The sequence below is a fragment of the Lissotriton vulgaris genome, chromosome 9 (assembly GCF_964263255.1).
Source record: "Lissotriton vulgaris chromosome 9, aLisVul1.2, whole genome shotgun sequence".
NCBI lineage: Eukaryota > Metazoa > Chordata > Amphibia > Caudata > Salamandridae > Lissotriton > Lissotriton vulgaris.
Window position 1 is genome coordinate 157,848,438 of NC_141697.1, and position 17,148 is coordinate 157,865,585.

Genomic DNA, 17,148 nt, shown 5'->3' on the forward strand with positions numbered 1-17,148 from the left:
CCCGAGGTAGCTTTTTTTGCAGGGACAAAAAAGCTTTTATAGCCCTCCAGGCTGTAATCATGCAGTTCAGTGGCCCAGGTCTCTTGGAGGCATAGGATGTGAAATTTACTTATATAGCTGAGCCAGTCCTGAGATGCAAACTTGGTCGCTAGCCCTGCGATGTTCCAGGTAGCTATTAGTAGGTTATCATGATTCATGACCTTGGGTGTGCTTTTTTCTACGCCTGGCAAAGGGTTTGGTTGTTTACCCATTGCAGGTACGGCGGCCCGGCTTGATTGCGGCCCGTGGGGGGTGGCGATTCTTCTGTCGGGATTTGTCCCCTCCCTTTTACCCCGGGTGATGTTTGGTGGTGTGCTCCTGCCTCCTGTGGTATGCACAGGTCCCGAAACATCAATTTGTCCCTGGGCTGCTCCTTCTTCTATCCCTAGTGGTGGGAGACTTGGCTCCTTCCTGTTTTTGATCTTTGGCGGAAAACGGTCCATTCTCTGTCAGTCCACCCCTTCGAGTGTGCTGAACCTGTTCCAATGGGCGTACTGCATTATTGAGGAGTCATAGGTAGGGAATACAGGGTTTGGCCTTTGCCATTGAGGTGGGCCATATTGGAAACCCAGGTGCGGTGTTCTATTGTGGCCAATATTCTGCCTCGGCCTTTGAGGTGCAAGGGGGTAGAAATAGGATAGATGGACCGGGTGAATTTGTGATCGGGTGTAACTCGGGGCGGCGTTGCAGATGAAGTTAACAGCTGCCATGTCTCTAAAGTTCACCGTAATGATGTCCCCTGCGATGGTCTTGGTACCTTTGCCGATCCACTCGCCCCTTCTCACTGAAAGGATTTCCCCGTAGATGTTTGGGGGCAGGGGCCTATGTATTTGCAGCCACTGTGCACATTTGTTTTTTAATTCAATTTGTGATTCCCTTTGGCCTTCCTTCAAAGGAGGAACTCCTGTAAGGACAACTACAAATGGTAATGCCTCAGGTGGAAGATTAATTGTCCTGAAGCGTGTTGCGGTTTTCTTTTCATTGGTGGTTGTCGCGGTGGGAATCCGGGAGGACTTAGGGTCCACCTTCGGGGTTAGGGCCTTATTTTCTTCTAACGTTTGTGGGGATCCCGGTGGAGGTTTATTGTTGCCGGTAGGTGTTTGCTTTTTATTTTTGCCTGCTTGTGGGGTGGAGGTGACCTTCTGTTTTTCCTTTACTCCTTTCTGCGTGACACTGGTGTTGTTGGTGTTGTTGGGCTTGGTCCCCCCATTGGTTGCTAAAGAGACCTTATCTTTTGGTAAGCTTGTTGTTGTAGGGTCCTTTGGTTTTGTCGAGTCCCGTTCCTGCACAGGATGGGTTTTCGGGCTGATCCCCTTGTTGTTAACCAGTGATGTTAGTCTATCTATTTTTGCTATGAGGGGTTTTAACAGCACCGTGATGGAATGCTCCAGGTCAGTTTTAAGATCCGCCACCATGTTGGTTATCCAGCATGGTATTCCGGGTGTAGGTGGGTTGATGGGCGTGATCAGGTTGTGGTTACTGGACTTTACATGACCTTTTTTCCTCCCTTGTTTGTGGCCTTCCCTGTGCGGCGTTTTCTCCTCGGGGAGTACGTCTATATCATTAATGTTTGTTTGAGTGCTTGGTTGTGCGCCAGGTCTGTCCCTGCTGATTTCAGCGGGCGCCTGGGCACAAGGGAGGTCAGCAAAAGATGGTGGGGTTAGGGGCCGGCTAGTGTAGGTCTCCTATGCCAAGTCTTCGGAGGCTTCTGATAGGTTAATCAGTGATTCCTGAGTATCTTGGATGATAGTTACAGGTGGTAGGGACATTCTTCTCTCTGTATTAGCTATGGCATCGGAAACCGCCCCTATGGTCTGTTTGAGCATTTTATCGATGGCAGTTAGTGTCGGTAAAGGGGGAGGATGAACCGATTTGGCTTTTGTGCTCGATCTTAGGGTAGGCATCCTGGTCTTCTTAGCAGTTTTCCTCATTGCAAGGGGTACTGTGTTGGAGAGTAACAGCCGGATGTAGCTTGTATCGATGGAAATAGCCAGTGGCCAGGCTAGGTGCCGTGAGACTGTTAGCGACGACTTTTAAGAGGGCAATTTTTAGGGGGCTGGCCCAGCCCGGCCTATTCTGGCCCCTGAGTGCCACAGAGGGCCCGCCCTTTGCCCGGGCTTCGCTCGGCGTCCCGCTCGCGTCCCGCTACGCGTACCCACCCTATGTTTGTAGAGGGTGTTGCAGCCGGGGGCGTGGCTTGCTGGGGGCGCGGCCGTGCACACCTGTGCAGCGCGGGGACTCCTGGTCTATGGAGTCCCTGCCTCACGCGCCCCCAGTTACCTTGCTCAGTTCTTAGTTCCTCCCGGGTGATGAATGCTGGGTGAAGACCTGCAGCCTCAACCCCACGCCTTAGCGCCGCGCAGCGGCACCCGCGAAGCGGGTGCTGCAAGATGTTAGCGCAGGGCTCAGGCGGTCAATCCCTCCTGGGACACGGGGAGGCCGGAAGGAAGGGGTGACAGATCACAGATCAAGGCGTCGGCATTCTCGGCGTTCTGAAAGGGTTTACTCAAGTAAGTCGATCCCACTGCACGCTGTGAGGTTCCGCTCTTTAACAGAGCTTGGACAGCCGGGGGCGTGGCTTGCTGGGGGCGCGGCCGTGCACACCTGTGCAGCGCGGGGACTCCTGGTCTATGGAGTCCCTGCCTCACGCGCCCCCAGTTACCTTGCTCAGTTCTTAGTTCCTCCCGGGTGATGAATGCTGGGTGAAGACCTGCAGCCTCAACCCCACGCCTTAGCGCCGCGCAGCGGCACCCGCGAAGCGGGTGCTGCAAGATGTTAGCGCAGGGCTCAGGCGGTCAATCCCTCCTGGGACACGGGGAGGCCGCAGGGACGAGTGGCAGATCCCAGATCAAGGCGTCGGCGAAGTCGGCGTTCTCGGCGTTCTGAAAGGGTTTACTCAAGTAAGTCGATCCCACTGCACGCTGTGAGGTTCCGCTCTTTAACAGAGCTTGGACAGCCGGGGGCGTGGCTTGCTGGGGGCGCGGCCGTGCACACCTGTGCAGCGCGGGGACTCCTGGTCTATGGAGTCCCTGCCTCACGCGCCCCCAGTTACCTTGCTCAGTTCTTAGTTCCTCCCGGGTGATGAATGCTGGGTGAAGACCTGCAGCCTCAACCCCACGCCTTAGCGCCGCGCAGCGGCACCCGCGAAGCGGGTGCTGCAAGATGTTAGCGCAGGGCTCAGGCGGTCAATCCCTCCTGGGACACGGGGAGGCCGCAGGGACGAGTGGCAGATCCCAGATCAAGGCGTCGGTGAAGTCGGCGTTCTCGGCGTTCGGAAAGGGTTTACTCAAGTAAGTCGATCCCCAACTAACAGTACACTAAATGCATGAATGTAGGGAGAATACTATTTCAACCTGTTCACAGGGACTACTTCATATTCCTGAGAGTGGAAACACTGGTCTATCAAGTGTGGAGGGAGTTAACCCTTCAAAACCAATAGAAGATTGCCACTCTTTAATGTACACCCTGATCTATTGACAAGAGTTATAAAAAACAATGCAGGTCCTATCCCGTATTTAACCCATTGGGGATTCTAGTATCTAATAGCAAGATATACTTGCTCTCCAGCTGCCTGAGAGATTTCTCTCTATTTCCACCCCTGATATTTTTGGGAACTCCGTCAATGATGAAATAACTTAAATCATTCACATTTTTCTGATGGACCAGACCAAAATGGCGTGCGACCGGATAATTCTCATCAGAGTTGACAATGGCCCTGAGATGTTGGAGAATGCGGTTGAAGGCCTGTAGTTTGGTGCTTCCAACATACTTGAGCCCGCAAGTACATTGGAGCACATAAACTACGAAGTCAGTCCGGCAAGTGTAATGCCCCTTTATTGAGATGGGTGATGAATCAAATGCAGAACAATACTCCTTGGTTGAAACACCAAATTTGCAAGCTCTGCAAGAGATGCATTTATAAAATCCTGATTTCTCGGATAACCAATTCTTCTTTGTGATAACCTCTGGACTGGATCTGACTAAGGCATCCCGCATGAAGGGTGCCCTTCTGAAGGTTACTAACGGTTCCTCTGGTAACAAGGGTGCCACATATATATAAAAATCAACCTCAACCCCTAAACTCAACCACTGTTAAATATACCCTTACCACCCAATACCACTACCAACCCTAAAAATGTCCTTGCCACCTAAATACCCTCACCCACCCTAAACCATAAAAATGCCTTTGCCATCCAAATAACTTACTTCACGGACCCTGAAACCCTGAAAATACTGTTGCCATCCAAATACCCTTACCCCCCCCCCCTTAACCTTAAATATACCCTATCCACCCAAATACCCTCACCCACCCTAAGGCCCTAAAAATTCCCATGCCATGCATATACCCTTACCACCCTAAACCCTAAAAACACCCTTGCCACCCAAATACCCTTTTCCACCGTACACCCTAAAAACACCCTTACCACCCAAAAACTCTCACCCACTCCTTATCCCTCAAAATAACCTTACCATCCAATCAATACCGCTTCCCACCCTAAACCCTTACCACCCAATACCCTTACCCACCTCTAAACCCCTTCAAACGCTCTTACCCTAATTCCTAATATATATATATATATATATATATATATATATATATATATATATATATATATATATATACACACACACACACACACACACACAGATATGTCAGTTTCACTTACCTACGATATACTTACATTTTTGTTGTAAAGATCTGTGTGGTAAAGGACTATGCGTGATATAGGTACTGCATGGTAATGACCGAATTGTAAAGGTTGTTTCCCATGCTGGGTAATGAAATCATATTTTACCTACTGTGGTTTTTGGAATTAACTTCATAGCTATTAGTAACTACTTAATAAGTAGGGAATATACAATAGGCATGGAAAATACAGAAAGCTCTTGTCAATTCAATGTGGTATTTGACGAGGACCCGGGCATTAAATTGGCCATCTTAGACTATCCTCACATTCACACTCACTTTGACTTGCACTATGGCGTAGCTTCAGTGGAACGAATGAGAACATGAAATTACTTATTTACATTGAAAAAGTTGGTCCAATAAGTTTTATTATTCAACTATACTTGCCTCTGTAGTCTATCGATTTCTTTTTCACTCCAGCATTCACCTTGACGAACATATGGAAATGGCCCAGTAGAACTTTGATGCTCTCCCTTGTCAGCGGTGACAGACTTATCACTTCCAATACCGCGATTGTCTGTTGATGTGAAGCCACTGGTTACTGAGCAAGGCGATAATTTTCGTTCAGAGCCTACCAACTGCCTATTAATGACATCAGAATCTGATTGGCTGTTGTCACATGTGGTCGGGATATAGGTTTTGTTTAAACTATGTTCACTAGAATATGAGGAGTCAGTTGGGTTACTGCGTATTTGCATCCGAGAATCAACTTTCCTCACCACCTTTTCTTCTGAACTGCTGTCTTGGATAACCTCATACTTCTTAGACCGATTACTGTCGAATGGTGACATTACCTTTGAATTTCTAACTGCTGAGGTGCTATCAATTTCAGTATCAGAAGTTGCACTTGTACTGAGATAATGTTTCTTAGGTCTGACAACTGTCAAATTTACTTTGGGCTTCCTTCTGACAGAGTGAGGTGCATAGGCCTCATCACTCGAATTCTCTGCAGAACTTGAGTCTACTGATGCGCTTTCATTTAAGACAGCAGTGCTTTCCGAAGTCACTTTCCTGTGGCGACTTGTGCTTTTGGTATCTTTTATTATGGCTTTTTGTCTTTGGGTTTGGTTTCTTTGTGCTAGAGCCTCTTTCTTGATAGTATGCATTTTCTTGTTGCTTTTATGTATACTATTGTAGACCACATTGTGTTTCATACACCTTTCTTGCAATTTAGCACTTGTATTAATCGGTGTCAACAAAACAACAGGCACGTTACCAGCACCCTTATCGTTGTCATCCTCACTCTCTTCTGATTCTGACACATATTTCTTCTGCTTTTTTTGGTCACTTAAATTTACTTGGTCAGAGCTTCTTCTTGTATTGGTTCGCTCTAAAAGAAAAACATTTACATTTTTAGCTGAAGACATACCAGACTTGCACTACCGACATACTTGTTGGTAAATTAATCAATTCTAAAAAAAAAAAATACTTTCAACGAGAATTACATTGGCTACAAACTGGCAAAATACATGGGCAATTTGCAACTTTGGCTATGGGTCAGATAAATGCTCTGTTGCCTATAAGGTAGGGAAAGAGTGGAAGGAATAGCAAAGCAAGGGAAGGTGGGCTGTTTAGAGGCTTATGAGGAAAGATATGACAGAAGCAGACAGTAAATATATAAGCATCGAGAGCACAGAATATCAAAATAAAAGAAAGGCAAATCAGGCAATAACGTGAAAGATTAACAGAAACGTAGGCCTGGGTGTAAAACTACGCTACGCTCATGTAGTTTGCGCAACTCGCGCTGCGCGAATTTCCCGCATCACCGTGTAAAATCACGTAGCGTAGCGGGCATTTTTTGCTTGCTCACAGTCCTCAACGTCAAGTTGGCGACGCGAGCTAGCAAAATGACATCCAAGCGAGACTTTTTCCTCGTTCGCGATCAGCAACATCAAGTTACCGATCGCGAGCGTGGAATATAAACCTCCAGGCGAGATTCTCAACGCGGGGAGGTCAGGTTTCTCATTGCGAGTGGTCGCGTATGCACGTGACCGCTCGCGATGAGTAATTACCAGTCCGCGTGGAGAAAACTGCGGCTTGAGTACAAATCTACTCAAGCGGCAGAAAACGACCACTTGCACTGTGCAAGATGCCGTTTGCAATGACTGCACAGTGCGGACAAGCATTCCCGCACTGTGCAATCATTGCGAACAGCATTTCCCTAGGGCTCTACGCAGTTCGCATAGTGCTACGCGTAGCTACACATAGCGCAACTACGCCCAGGGTTACAGAAAAGTAAGAAGAAAAGTTACTTTCTTGTAATTTTAGTGCTAAATCAAAGGAATCTTCACTTAAGACAATGCGGGATCCAGCACAACTTTTTCACATGCCTATCTGAAAGCAACATAAACTTGAGGTTGTGCGAGCACTGCATACATGACAGGAAAGGTTTATATTTCAGATGTCAACCGACTATGGGGAAAATGATACAGGGTCTTTATAATGTTTTTATTTGCATATTAACTTTCAAGCTGGAGACACCCAAGTCAACACTTAATTTTGCACCGATATGACTCAGGCAAAGTTGTGGAGCCAGTAGTGGGTGCTGAGATGAGGGGAATAGACTTATGTATAGTAATTATACTTGTAACATGTGGATTAAGTACCGTTCTCCAAGATATTCATGAGAAATTCTGTGATCAGACAATGCAACATACGGTTTTGACCATAATGGTGTATTTCACCTTCTAGTTTGTAAACTGCATCCTAGCTAAGTCAGTGTGTTTAAGAAAGATATATGAGGAGTAAAAAACACATACGCCAATTCAAATTCTTAATGAAACTGGGGGAAAACTTGGGGGCGGAGTTCATCCTTTATGAAACATTGTTAATTAGGGTTACAAGTGACATGACTTATGCTTCTCCTTCTTAGACGCTTTATTTGATAGTCATCCAAAAGGAACAGAAGAGCAAACTTTCTGCGAATGAGAAGCAAAGAGGAATAACAGAATGTTACACCATTCAAAGATATGTAAATTGATACTTGTATAGCGCACTACTCACCCGCAAGGGTCTCAAGGCGCTTGTACGAATACCGCTGTGGAACCCGTCCTGGCTTTCCCTGTGAGGCGTCCACTCCTGGGCACCCCCAGGGTGAAGGCCAGGCATCCTTAGCGTTGTGGGGGCCGTTGTGGAGATTAAGCAAGCTATTGCCCAGAGTTGCAGAGTGGGACTCCATGATTGGAATAGGCACCGAGGCGAGAATTATCAGGTCCGTAGAATTTTGAGCCCAAGACCTGCAGAGGCGGGGAATTGAACCCTGGTCCCGGGCTAGACCTCTGCATCAGGGTCTGCCGCTCTAACCATTGGGCCACACTTCTCCACACAAGATAGGATACTGTTGTGAACGAATCTAGGACCCTAAATAAACATCCCCGATGTATGCCCTTATATGGTTATAACAAATCATATCCTTATAAAGGCATAAGAATCATATCCATATTTAGTAATAGCCAATGCAGTCCAAATACGGCAAGGCTACTTCCTTAGACTCCTAGAAAGTACAACAAGATCTTTAAACAAACCAAACCTCCAGCAACCTGGGAATTCCCCATACTTTTGTTTTGATTTGTCCTAGAACTCCTGCGAGTCTGAAAGAACTGCCAGTTCCTAATGACGGTTCTTATTGACGTCTTATGTCCAACCTTACGTCAAACACGGCACCTTCCAGGTATAAATATACCAGCATTTGCCTTAAGCAACACACGGTGGTTTGGAGCAGAGCGGCTATCTACTTACCCAAAGCCCAGCTGATGAGAGTGCCGAAGGAAGCTGTCCCTCCCATTTGACGCACTGAGAAAGACGCTGTCTTTTCTCCTGCCGAGAAAATCCAGCTCCAGTGTTTCCAGTCACCCTTGAGGGTCACTGGGAGATCGAGTCCTGAGAACATGATACAAGACCTCCTTCATTCTAAAACTAAGGTACGGAGCTGATTAGACCCTTAGAGAATTCTTCTTGATTCAGATTCTTGGCAAAACTAACTTAACTTAAACTGCAACTCCCTTTCTCCTTCCCACGTACTAGGCTTAGGTTAGGTACACTGGGGTAGGCATATTTAGAAGCACCAGTTGAGTACGTTTAGTCAACTTTTATCATTGAATGTAATTGTATATATTTTATCCTTTTTAAGTATCATATGGCTCAGAAGCCATATCAATGCTTTTACAGTATTATTTCATAATACTCCTTTTACTGTACGCACTTTACTTTATGACAAGTATTGAAATTGTGGCAATTCACTTCTCTTGCATGAGAAAGAAGACAGCTCAATAAATAACACCTTTTTTTGAAAACGCACGTCTCTCCATTTCTCTGCACTCTGGTGAAACTAAGTATGCACGATTGACTGAGTGAAATAGCTATCTATTGTTTTCACACAACTCTGGAGATATACTCCTTATTCTGGAGGGAGCAAAGTTGTCATGCTTATGCGGTTGTCAGAAGCTAATCCCTTCTTGTCTAATCAGGGAAGTTAACTCCTCCCTGTTCGTTCGAGAACGTTTCTAGTGACCTCTGAGCTAGCTGGCATACCTAATTAGGTCTAACATATTCAGTAGAAACCTAGTCGACCTCAGTCCTACGTCTAAACTGCTGTTTATGTTATTCCAATGCGCAGCGCCTATTTGGAATATAGGAACTACACTACATGGCGCCCAACGTTTGGTAAGGCGATAATCTAACGCAAGATACTAGACTAACTCAGTCGTGCTTTTTCACACAGACCCCTTTTTCCCGTAAAAACTCCAATAGATGTCTGGAGTGGGTGAAAGGTTAAAATCCGCCGAAACTTAGTAGGAAGAGATTCCTATGTATTAGTTTTCGGTTTAGTCAACGTTGAAGGATACAGTGTTCCAAAATATTGTGCACCTAATCTTTGTTTCCTCAGAACTTGCTCTGCAAACTTTCTGTCAGTAAAAATGTCAGACAGTGAGGACGAAAGGGAGAGAGCTATACTAGCAGCTCAACTGTGTCGGACGACACACTTGTCCAAAATAACGACCCGGATGCAATAATCATCCCGGTCAATATAAGAAAAACCATAACTATAAAACTTATAGAAAATGGAGTAACATCAAGAGGTGGTACAGTCGTATTTGTGGTAGAGGCACATGAATTTCGGCAGACAGAGGTATTCTATTCCTGGATAAATTTTCCAGCAGCACATGCTGTAACACATGAGTTCCACTAGTACAAAATAATAGCGGAAGCTCCAGAGGAATACTCTCCTTTCGAGGAAGTTGAAATTCCACTAACATACCAAGAGCACCTGCTCTGGTTTAATGGTGCCCTAAAACATCAAAATCACATTACCAGGCTTGGTCCACTACGTAGACCAGGAGCCACATGGCCGGTTCTAGCCAGCTACACACCACACCCCGACATTGAAAAAATGTCAAGCGAAGAACTCTTAGTTAAAATAAAAGAATTAACAAAAGCATATAGAGATTTAGTTCAATTAACAGTTGACGGTACAACCTACCGACTAAATACACTAATTGAAAATCCTGAAAAGACTTTAATTAAAAATAATCTCAATTCTCAAAAGAAGAAGTGGGAGGGCAAAAAACAAGCCTCTCCCAGAGAAAAACAGTTTCAGTCCAGAGGAAGGTCTCCTCAACGAAGAAATTGATCTCCAGAAGGGGGGGTGGGGGGGGGGGGGCAAGTCTCCACAACGGGAGCCCTCTGAAAAAAGATACAACCTTAGAAATAGGGATAATTTGAAAAAACCTGACAGATATCAAGATATTGATACACGTCCCTCTCAATCTTTTCAGATTTCCTCAAAGAAATCGGAAAGAAGAGGACGGTCAGAACACAAAGAGGAGCACGTCAAGTCCAAAGACAAGGAACCTGCTCATCAAAGTGAAAAATTACAATTTCCCAGAAAGAAGGTAGCCAGTATTAAAATAAAACATGCAGAGAATCCTGAGGACACAACTGAAAACCGGAGAGTGGGCCCAGACAATGCTAGACAGCGCAGCGGAAGTGACCATAGCTCGCACGATCCTGATGAATCTTCTGGAGACAGTGGACACGAATGAATACATTCAAGTGGAAACTGCAGACACCCGAGTGAGCGTGCCCCATAAACTCTATGAAATAACATTACGTATAGAGGGAGATAAAACTAGGAAAATAAAGGGTCTCTTTTGGGAGATTCTATCTAAAGGCTATGATATCCTTCTAGCAGAGAAAGACTGGCCACCAGAGTTTGTCAGGGAGTGCCCACATGGCGAAGAAATGATTATGCCTGCCTTCTCAAATTACATTCCAATTCATAAAAAATACACATTTGCAAGAAAATGGGCAGTGGCCCAGGCCCGTGCATTATATAAAAATCATGTAGGGTGGGATGAGGATTCTCCTCACCATAGAATCCAGTTAAAAAATCAACCTACTGCACAGAGGCAGTATCCTGTTAAGCAAGAAGCTAAAAAACAAGTAAGAGAAATTTAAGATCAACTTGAATATCAGGGGGTGATTGAAACATGCCCTCACAAATGAACAATCCTTTGTTTCCTGTCTCTAAGCCAGACGATTCATATCGTCTAGTTTTGGACTACAGACACCTAAACTCTTGTTGCAAAACATTTGCAGTACAAAACTCACACAGTGCAGCACTAATGAATAATATAGTTCGCAAAAACATATAAAACGACATTAGATATTTCAAATGGTTTCTTCTGTCAAAACATAGCACCTGAAAGCAGATATTTGACCGCTTTCTCCAGCATGGGGACCCAAAAACAATTTTGTTGTCTCCCACAGGGATTTAAGAACAGCCCAGGATTATTTTCAGCCAGGGTAACAGAGTTACTACAAATTTATGATGATGAGGCATTATCTTATGTCGATGACATCTATCTTACAGACGATGACCTGGAGACTCACTTGAAAAGAGTGAACACCATAATACTTGGGTTTGCAGCTGAAGGGTATAAATTCAACTTAAAAAAATCACGAATTGCCCATCTAACTGTCCTATTTTTAGAATATGAATTATCAAGTGAAGGCAAAAGCCTAGCAGACAGCTTCTTAGAGAAGTGTGCTGTACTCCAAGCTCCAAAAACGCTGAAAAACTTACAATCAATACTAGGCTTCCTGAATTTCGGAAGAACATACATTCTAAATTATGCAGAGAGCGTTAAACCTCTCTACGAACTAATAAAACCTGATTTCAAACCAATTAATTGGACTCAAAAACACACAGAAATTTTAAGATCATTACAGACAGACATGTTAACTAAAACAAAACTGCAAACACGCGCAAACGAACGCAACCTTGTAATCCGAGTCATCCCAGGAAGATGCGGATTCACATACCTGACCTTTAATGAGGGAGAAACGGTACCAATAGCTTACAAATCACACTTGTACACACAAGCAGTACTAAAATTCAGTTCTACTGAAAAAATTCTAAATGCGGTTCAAACCGCTGTAGCAAAAGAAAGAGCCCTAGCCCAAGGGAAGAGGATATCTGTTTTGACAGCAGTATCAGCCCTTGAGGCAGTAACAAGACCAGGCATTCCAAATGCTATAGCTCTAGATCCAAAATGGACGAATGGGAAAATTCTCTTGCTACAGAAGACGTGAATCACGCTTTTGATCCGAAAATGAAAAAACTAGAAAATCTGGAATACGAATATGAATGCCCTCTGTCAATTGAAATTCTACCTCTTGAACAGTACACCTGTGTAATATACACGGACAGATTTGCACACACTACGTTGTGGAAAAACAGATTTACAATGCAGCGTGCGCGATTGTTAAAGGTCGCTGGCGCTTAGGTAAATTCAGACCGATGGTCACTAAAACTGAATCACTCAGAAACTGTACAGCTCAGCGAGCTGAAATAAGATCTCTAAAGATGGCGCTTGAAAATGACGATGGCGAATTCCCGACACTAATATTGTGCGATTCGCATTATTGCGTCCGGTCTTACAATAATTCCATGCAGACCTGGATAAAAAACGGTTACAAAGATGAGACAGGTGCCACAATAAAGCATAAAAAAATTATGGGAACAAGTAGTTCTTTTGCAGAAAGAACTACAAAAGACTCACGTGATACATACGCAGAGTCTTCAACGTGATGACGTTCACGTTGCAGGGAATTCATTGGCTGACAGAGCCACAGCGGCAGCTGATCACTCAGCTTCCGTAGCTACAAAAAAGCGTACGAAAAAACAAATGGATGGGAAACGCTGCTTGCAATAAAAGCCTCAATGGAAGGCAATTATGCGGTGTTACCTCTAATCTATCCACTCGGCAATACATAAATAATTGATGCGAACTCCGTTCCGTTTGCTCAAATCCCTGGAGTGGGGGATAGAGTAATTCCAAACACGAACCGGAGAGTCTTCTTGATACAAGAAGCACACATGGGATTGGGTCTGAGGCACCAAGAGATCCTGAAATCTCTAATAGAATTACAATCACGATACTGGTGGCCGGGAATGAGCGTGCAAATTTATAATTTTGCAATGAATTGTCAGGACTGCAACAGAGATCGCAGTTGTGAACCGGACCAGACACCTGCCCAGACACCTCTATTAGACAGCATCAGGCTATCAATGCGCAGACATACAGACGGAGAAATGCGATCCCATAATTATTAAGACGAGATTCATTTGGATGTGGCCCCAGCACTCGGCTGACGCCAGAACTGTTATAAAAGATTTGCGAGTCTTTATCGGCACATACGCAATTGGCATGCTACATTCTGACCAGCGTTCTGCGTTTAGCTCTCGGGCTTACAAGGAGGCCATGGCCGGCATGGGCATTGCATTGCGGTACTCTAGTCCACTCCATCCCGAGGGAAATTCGGTAGTGGAGAGAAAAAACCGTGACATAAAGCAATCTATAACAGCGAGGGTATTAGGTTCGGGTGACGGGTGGGTCAAACATCTAATAAGTGTCCAACGTAGTCTTAATAACATGCCAAGAAATTCTCTAGGAGGTATCAGTCCGTACAAACTTTTATTTGGTACTAGAATGATCATCCAGGATTTGGATTGTCAGACTTCAGTGGTGAAACAAAAAACCTTTGATATCAAAGATCGTTTGGCTGTTCTACAGGACTTAAATGAAACAAGGAAAAGTCTGAGTACCGAAAAGCTAAAGCCAACATCCACTGAAGAAAAACCACCTGTTCCAGCAAGACCTGTCTGGATTCCAAAGATTGGGGATCTGGTCAGAGAAAAGATCGAGGTGAAGAAGAAATTTGGGCCTTCTTACAGAAAAGCAGTACCTGTCTTAGCTGTCAGCCGAACAAGATCAGTAGTACTACCACCACTTGCTGGAAAAAAGGAGAACAGAGTTGTATCAATCGACCTGGTGAAACCACAACCATGTGGCCAATAATAAGTAGTAGGCCCAGTGGACTCCCAAGAAATAGCAGAAGACCAAATCTTGCTACAATCCAAGAGGTTCAAACTGAGAGACTAATCACATTTGACAAACCTTCAGTGAATAATAAAGCACTATGCAACAAAGCCATGGAACTTGTGCCTCTTGAAACCCAAATCGCAACAGTTCGTCAAGAAATACCTGTCTACAGCAATGTAGCCTCGGACTATACAAATGTAACAAAAGAAAATCCAAAGATCAATGGAAATACGGAAGCATTTCCACCAATTGACAGAACTGCATCTGGCTACTTTATCAACTTTGATGACTTTTCCAATGATCCAAGTGAACATGGAGACAAGCCAGCAACAAAAACATTCAAAGAAAAAATCACAGAACTCTTTCAACTCAGAGAAACATATCTAACTTCACCATGGATTAAATTATGGATTGTGTTAGGGGTACTTTTTCTCCTTCAATGGCTCATCTTGGTTTTAAGTTTGGGTAGATTTATTGATGGAAAATATAGTACAATAGACACAGCAAGTCAGAACATCAACTTGGTCCTGAAACCACACAGATCCTCTCACATCGAAAAAAGAGAACTATCTTCAGTGAACATCACAGCCATCCCTATACCTGGTGGTATAGCATGGGACAAAACTGACTATGAAATCTGTGGCCCGGTTGAGCTCTTGAAATATCCACACCAATTTAAAATCTCCTTAAGTGACTTTGTATCACCTAGTACTTTCTCTGATGATTGGGACTTTGAAAATATAAATAATATGATGTCAGATTTAGAAATGTCAGCAAAATTTACAGAACATGAATATTTACAGGGTTTCGTCGAATTATGAGGAAATGTATTGTTACAATCACTTTGGGCATCACTATCTGCATAAATCTGCAAATCCTAGAAATGATTTCAGTTATAATCAGTAGGAACATTGTCCACCCCGCCAAAAGGCAGTTCTAAAACATTTTATGAGAAATTTCTATACTTCTCAGGGTTTAATTACACTAATCCAGAAACGTTTTATGTCAAAATGTTAAATGAGACAGGAGTGAAAAACATGTTGACAAATACTAAACTGATTTATTCTGAAAATTTTTATGAAAAAATGTCTACATTTGGTTTTGAATTTTGGAAAAACAACATTGAGACAAAAGCTGTCTGGGGTACAAAAGAATGGCAGGTACAAGGTCTAGAATCATTGTTTAGAGACTGTATGATTCCAGAACAAACATTGTTCCTGAATGAAACCGTTCAACAAACAACATGTCTTGGTTTAGCCAAGATAAAAGATTTAAACAACCCGTCTATACCAAAGCCTATGCCTGATAGAAACACCACTACAGATGAGGGGTTAGACGTGTCCTATATTTTGAAACAAAACAGATCAATTCCTGATTGGAACAAATGGTTGATCTGGCCCACAGACACTAATAACTGTCAAGATAGATTCCTGAACAAAATACAGGGGTTCAAACAGAACAGGCCAGACCCGAGATATTCCCAGAGACAACATCCAGGGATAATTACAACATACAGTGTAGGAAAACTATGCCTCGACTGGCTACAGAAATCCACACTACCCGAAATTAAGCAACACTTAACTTTACTTAAAGAAGGTGCTGACTTGCGAGATTTCATAATGGGACCTCGCAAACAGCGTCAAAAACGTTTCATATACGTCGGTATATACGCAGCTTACAATGAAGCTTGGAAAGTAACACAAATTGAAACTGCAGAAAAAATACGAGAAATTGATTGTATTAATTTGGAAAAATCACTTTCTGTAGTAGACAATGGGTTAACGACTCTGTCCTCTAGAATGTATTCACTGGACAGCATTGTATCATCTGCTATTAATATAATAGAACAGGATATGCTAATATTACAACATGGCCAGTCCCAATTATGCTCTATTGTACAGCTAGGCTGGACGTTACAAAACCTCCGTTCAGGCTAAGTGGCGTCTAATCAACACAACGTCATTATTTTCTATCTTTAACCTTACTGATAGACAAATCTCGTTGGCACAAAAAGGAGCAGACTATACGGTGCTGAGCATTGAAAAACTAGAAAGATTACCATTGACAATGTCAGAAAGACCTGTCATTGAATGGATAATACATGGCACCATCACAATCCCGATAACTTTTCAGTTTCAATACTGCCAAAAATATATACCAGCAGGCATGTATGAAAGGTTGGGTAAAGGATACATCAAATCAACCTGGAATTTACCTTCTACACATAAATGTCATAGTGAAGAAAAAATAGAGGTATTTCTTAGTGGTAACAATTGTAAAAAATCACTAAGCGGTACACTTCTGTGTCAAGGTATTAACTTGCATGGAGCCTGCAAAGGTTCAACAAACAACCTTTTCATGTCATCTGCACGGCACCCCCGCTACACAGATAGAGCCTTTTTTCAGACAACTTTCCAACGGTAGCTACGTTATATTAAGTGACCACAGCTGTTGTGGTATGTTGCCAGGAAAACCCTATCTCGTGAGCGTCACTTCCAGGGTCATTTGTTGTATGCAAGTATTGTATCCAAACAGCAATCCAGACATGGAGGCAGCATTATGGCCTTCTGTGAATATCTCTTCTATTCTAATTGATACTTTAAGCAGAATGAAGTCTATTCTTTTACAAACAACTGTGCCTTTAACCTCGTCCAAAGAAACGTAAGACCTGCAAGTTGCAAGGACAGCGGCAGAGATACATACCCTATTATCGACAAATTGCCCCGTGCATTTCGTAGAAATGTTAAGCCAAATCTTAAACATGTCAGATACCAGTGGCATCGCACGTGTATTTAAGACAATTTTTTCAGGACTTTTAGCACCCTTTGAAACAGTTCTGGGCATCTTCCCGAATTTTGTGCATTCTCTATTCGGTGGCCTGCCTCTTATTTTGGGACTCGTAGCAGCAATTTTATTTTTGTTCCTTCTGCTCCGATATGGCAAGCCAAGTCACATACAAAACTCAGGCTACGATGGAAGAAATGATCCTAGCAATACGATACCGAGACCGTATCTCTAAGGTCCTAGGATTGGCCC

The 17,148-nt window shown here is 43.7% G+C and overlaps 1 protein-coding gene across 4 annotated transcripts in view; it reads right to left on the bottom strand.

Moving 5' to 3' along the window:
• Positions 1-17,148, bottom strand: part of MIS18BP1 (MIS18 binding protein 1) — a 679,433-nt gene that overhangs the window by 396,628 nt on the left and 265,657 nt on the right. For all 4 annotated transcript variants that reach the window (XM_086937270.1, XM_086937268.1, XM_086937269.1 and 1 more), the window contains one exon: positions 5,114-6,056. In XM_086937270.1, coding sequence (XP_086793396.1) covers positions 5,114-6,056 — 943 coding nt within the window. The remainder of the gene's footprint in view (positions 1-5,113; positions 6,057-17,148) is intronic.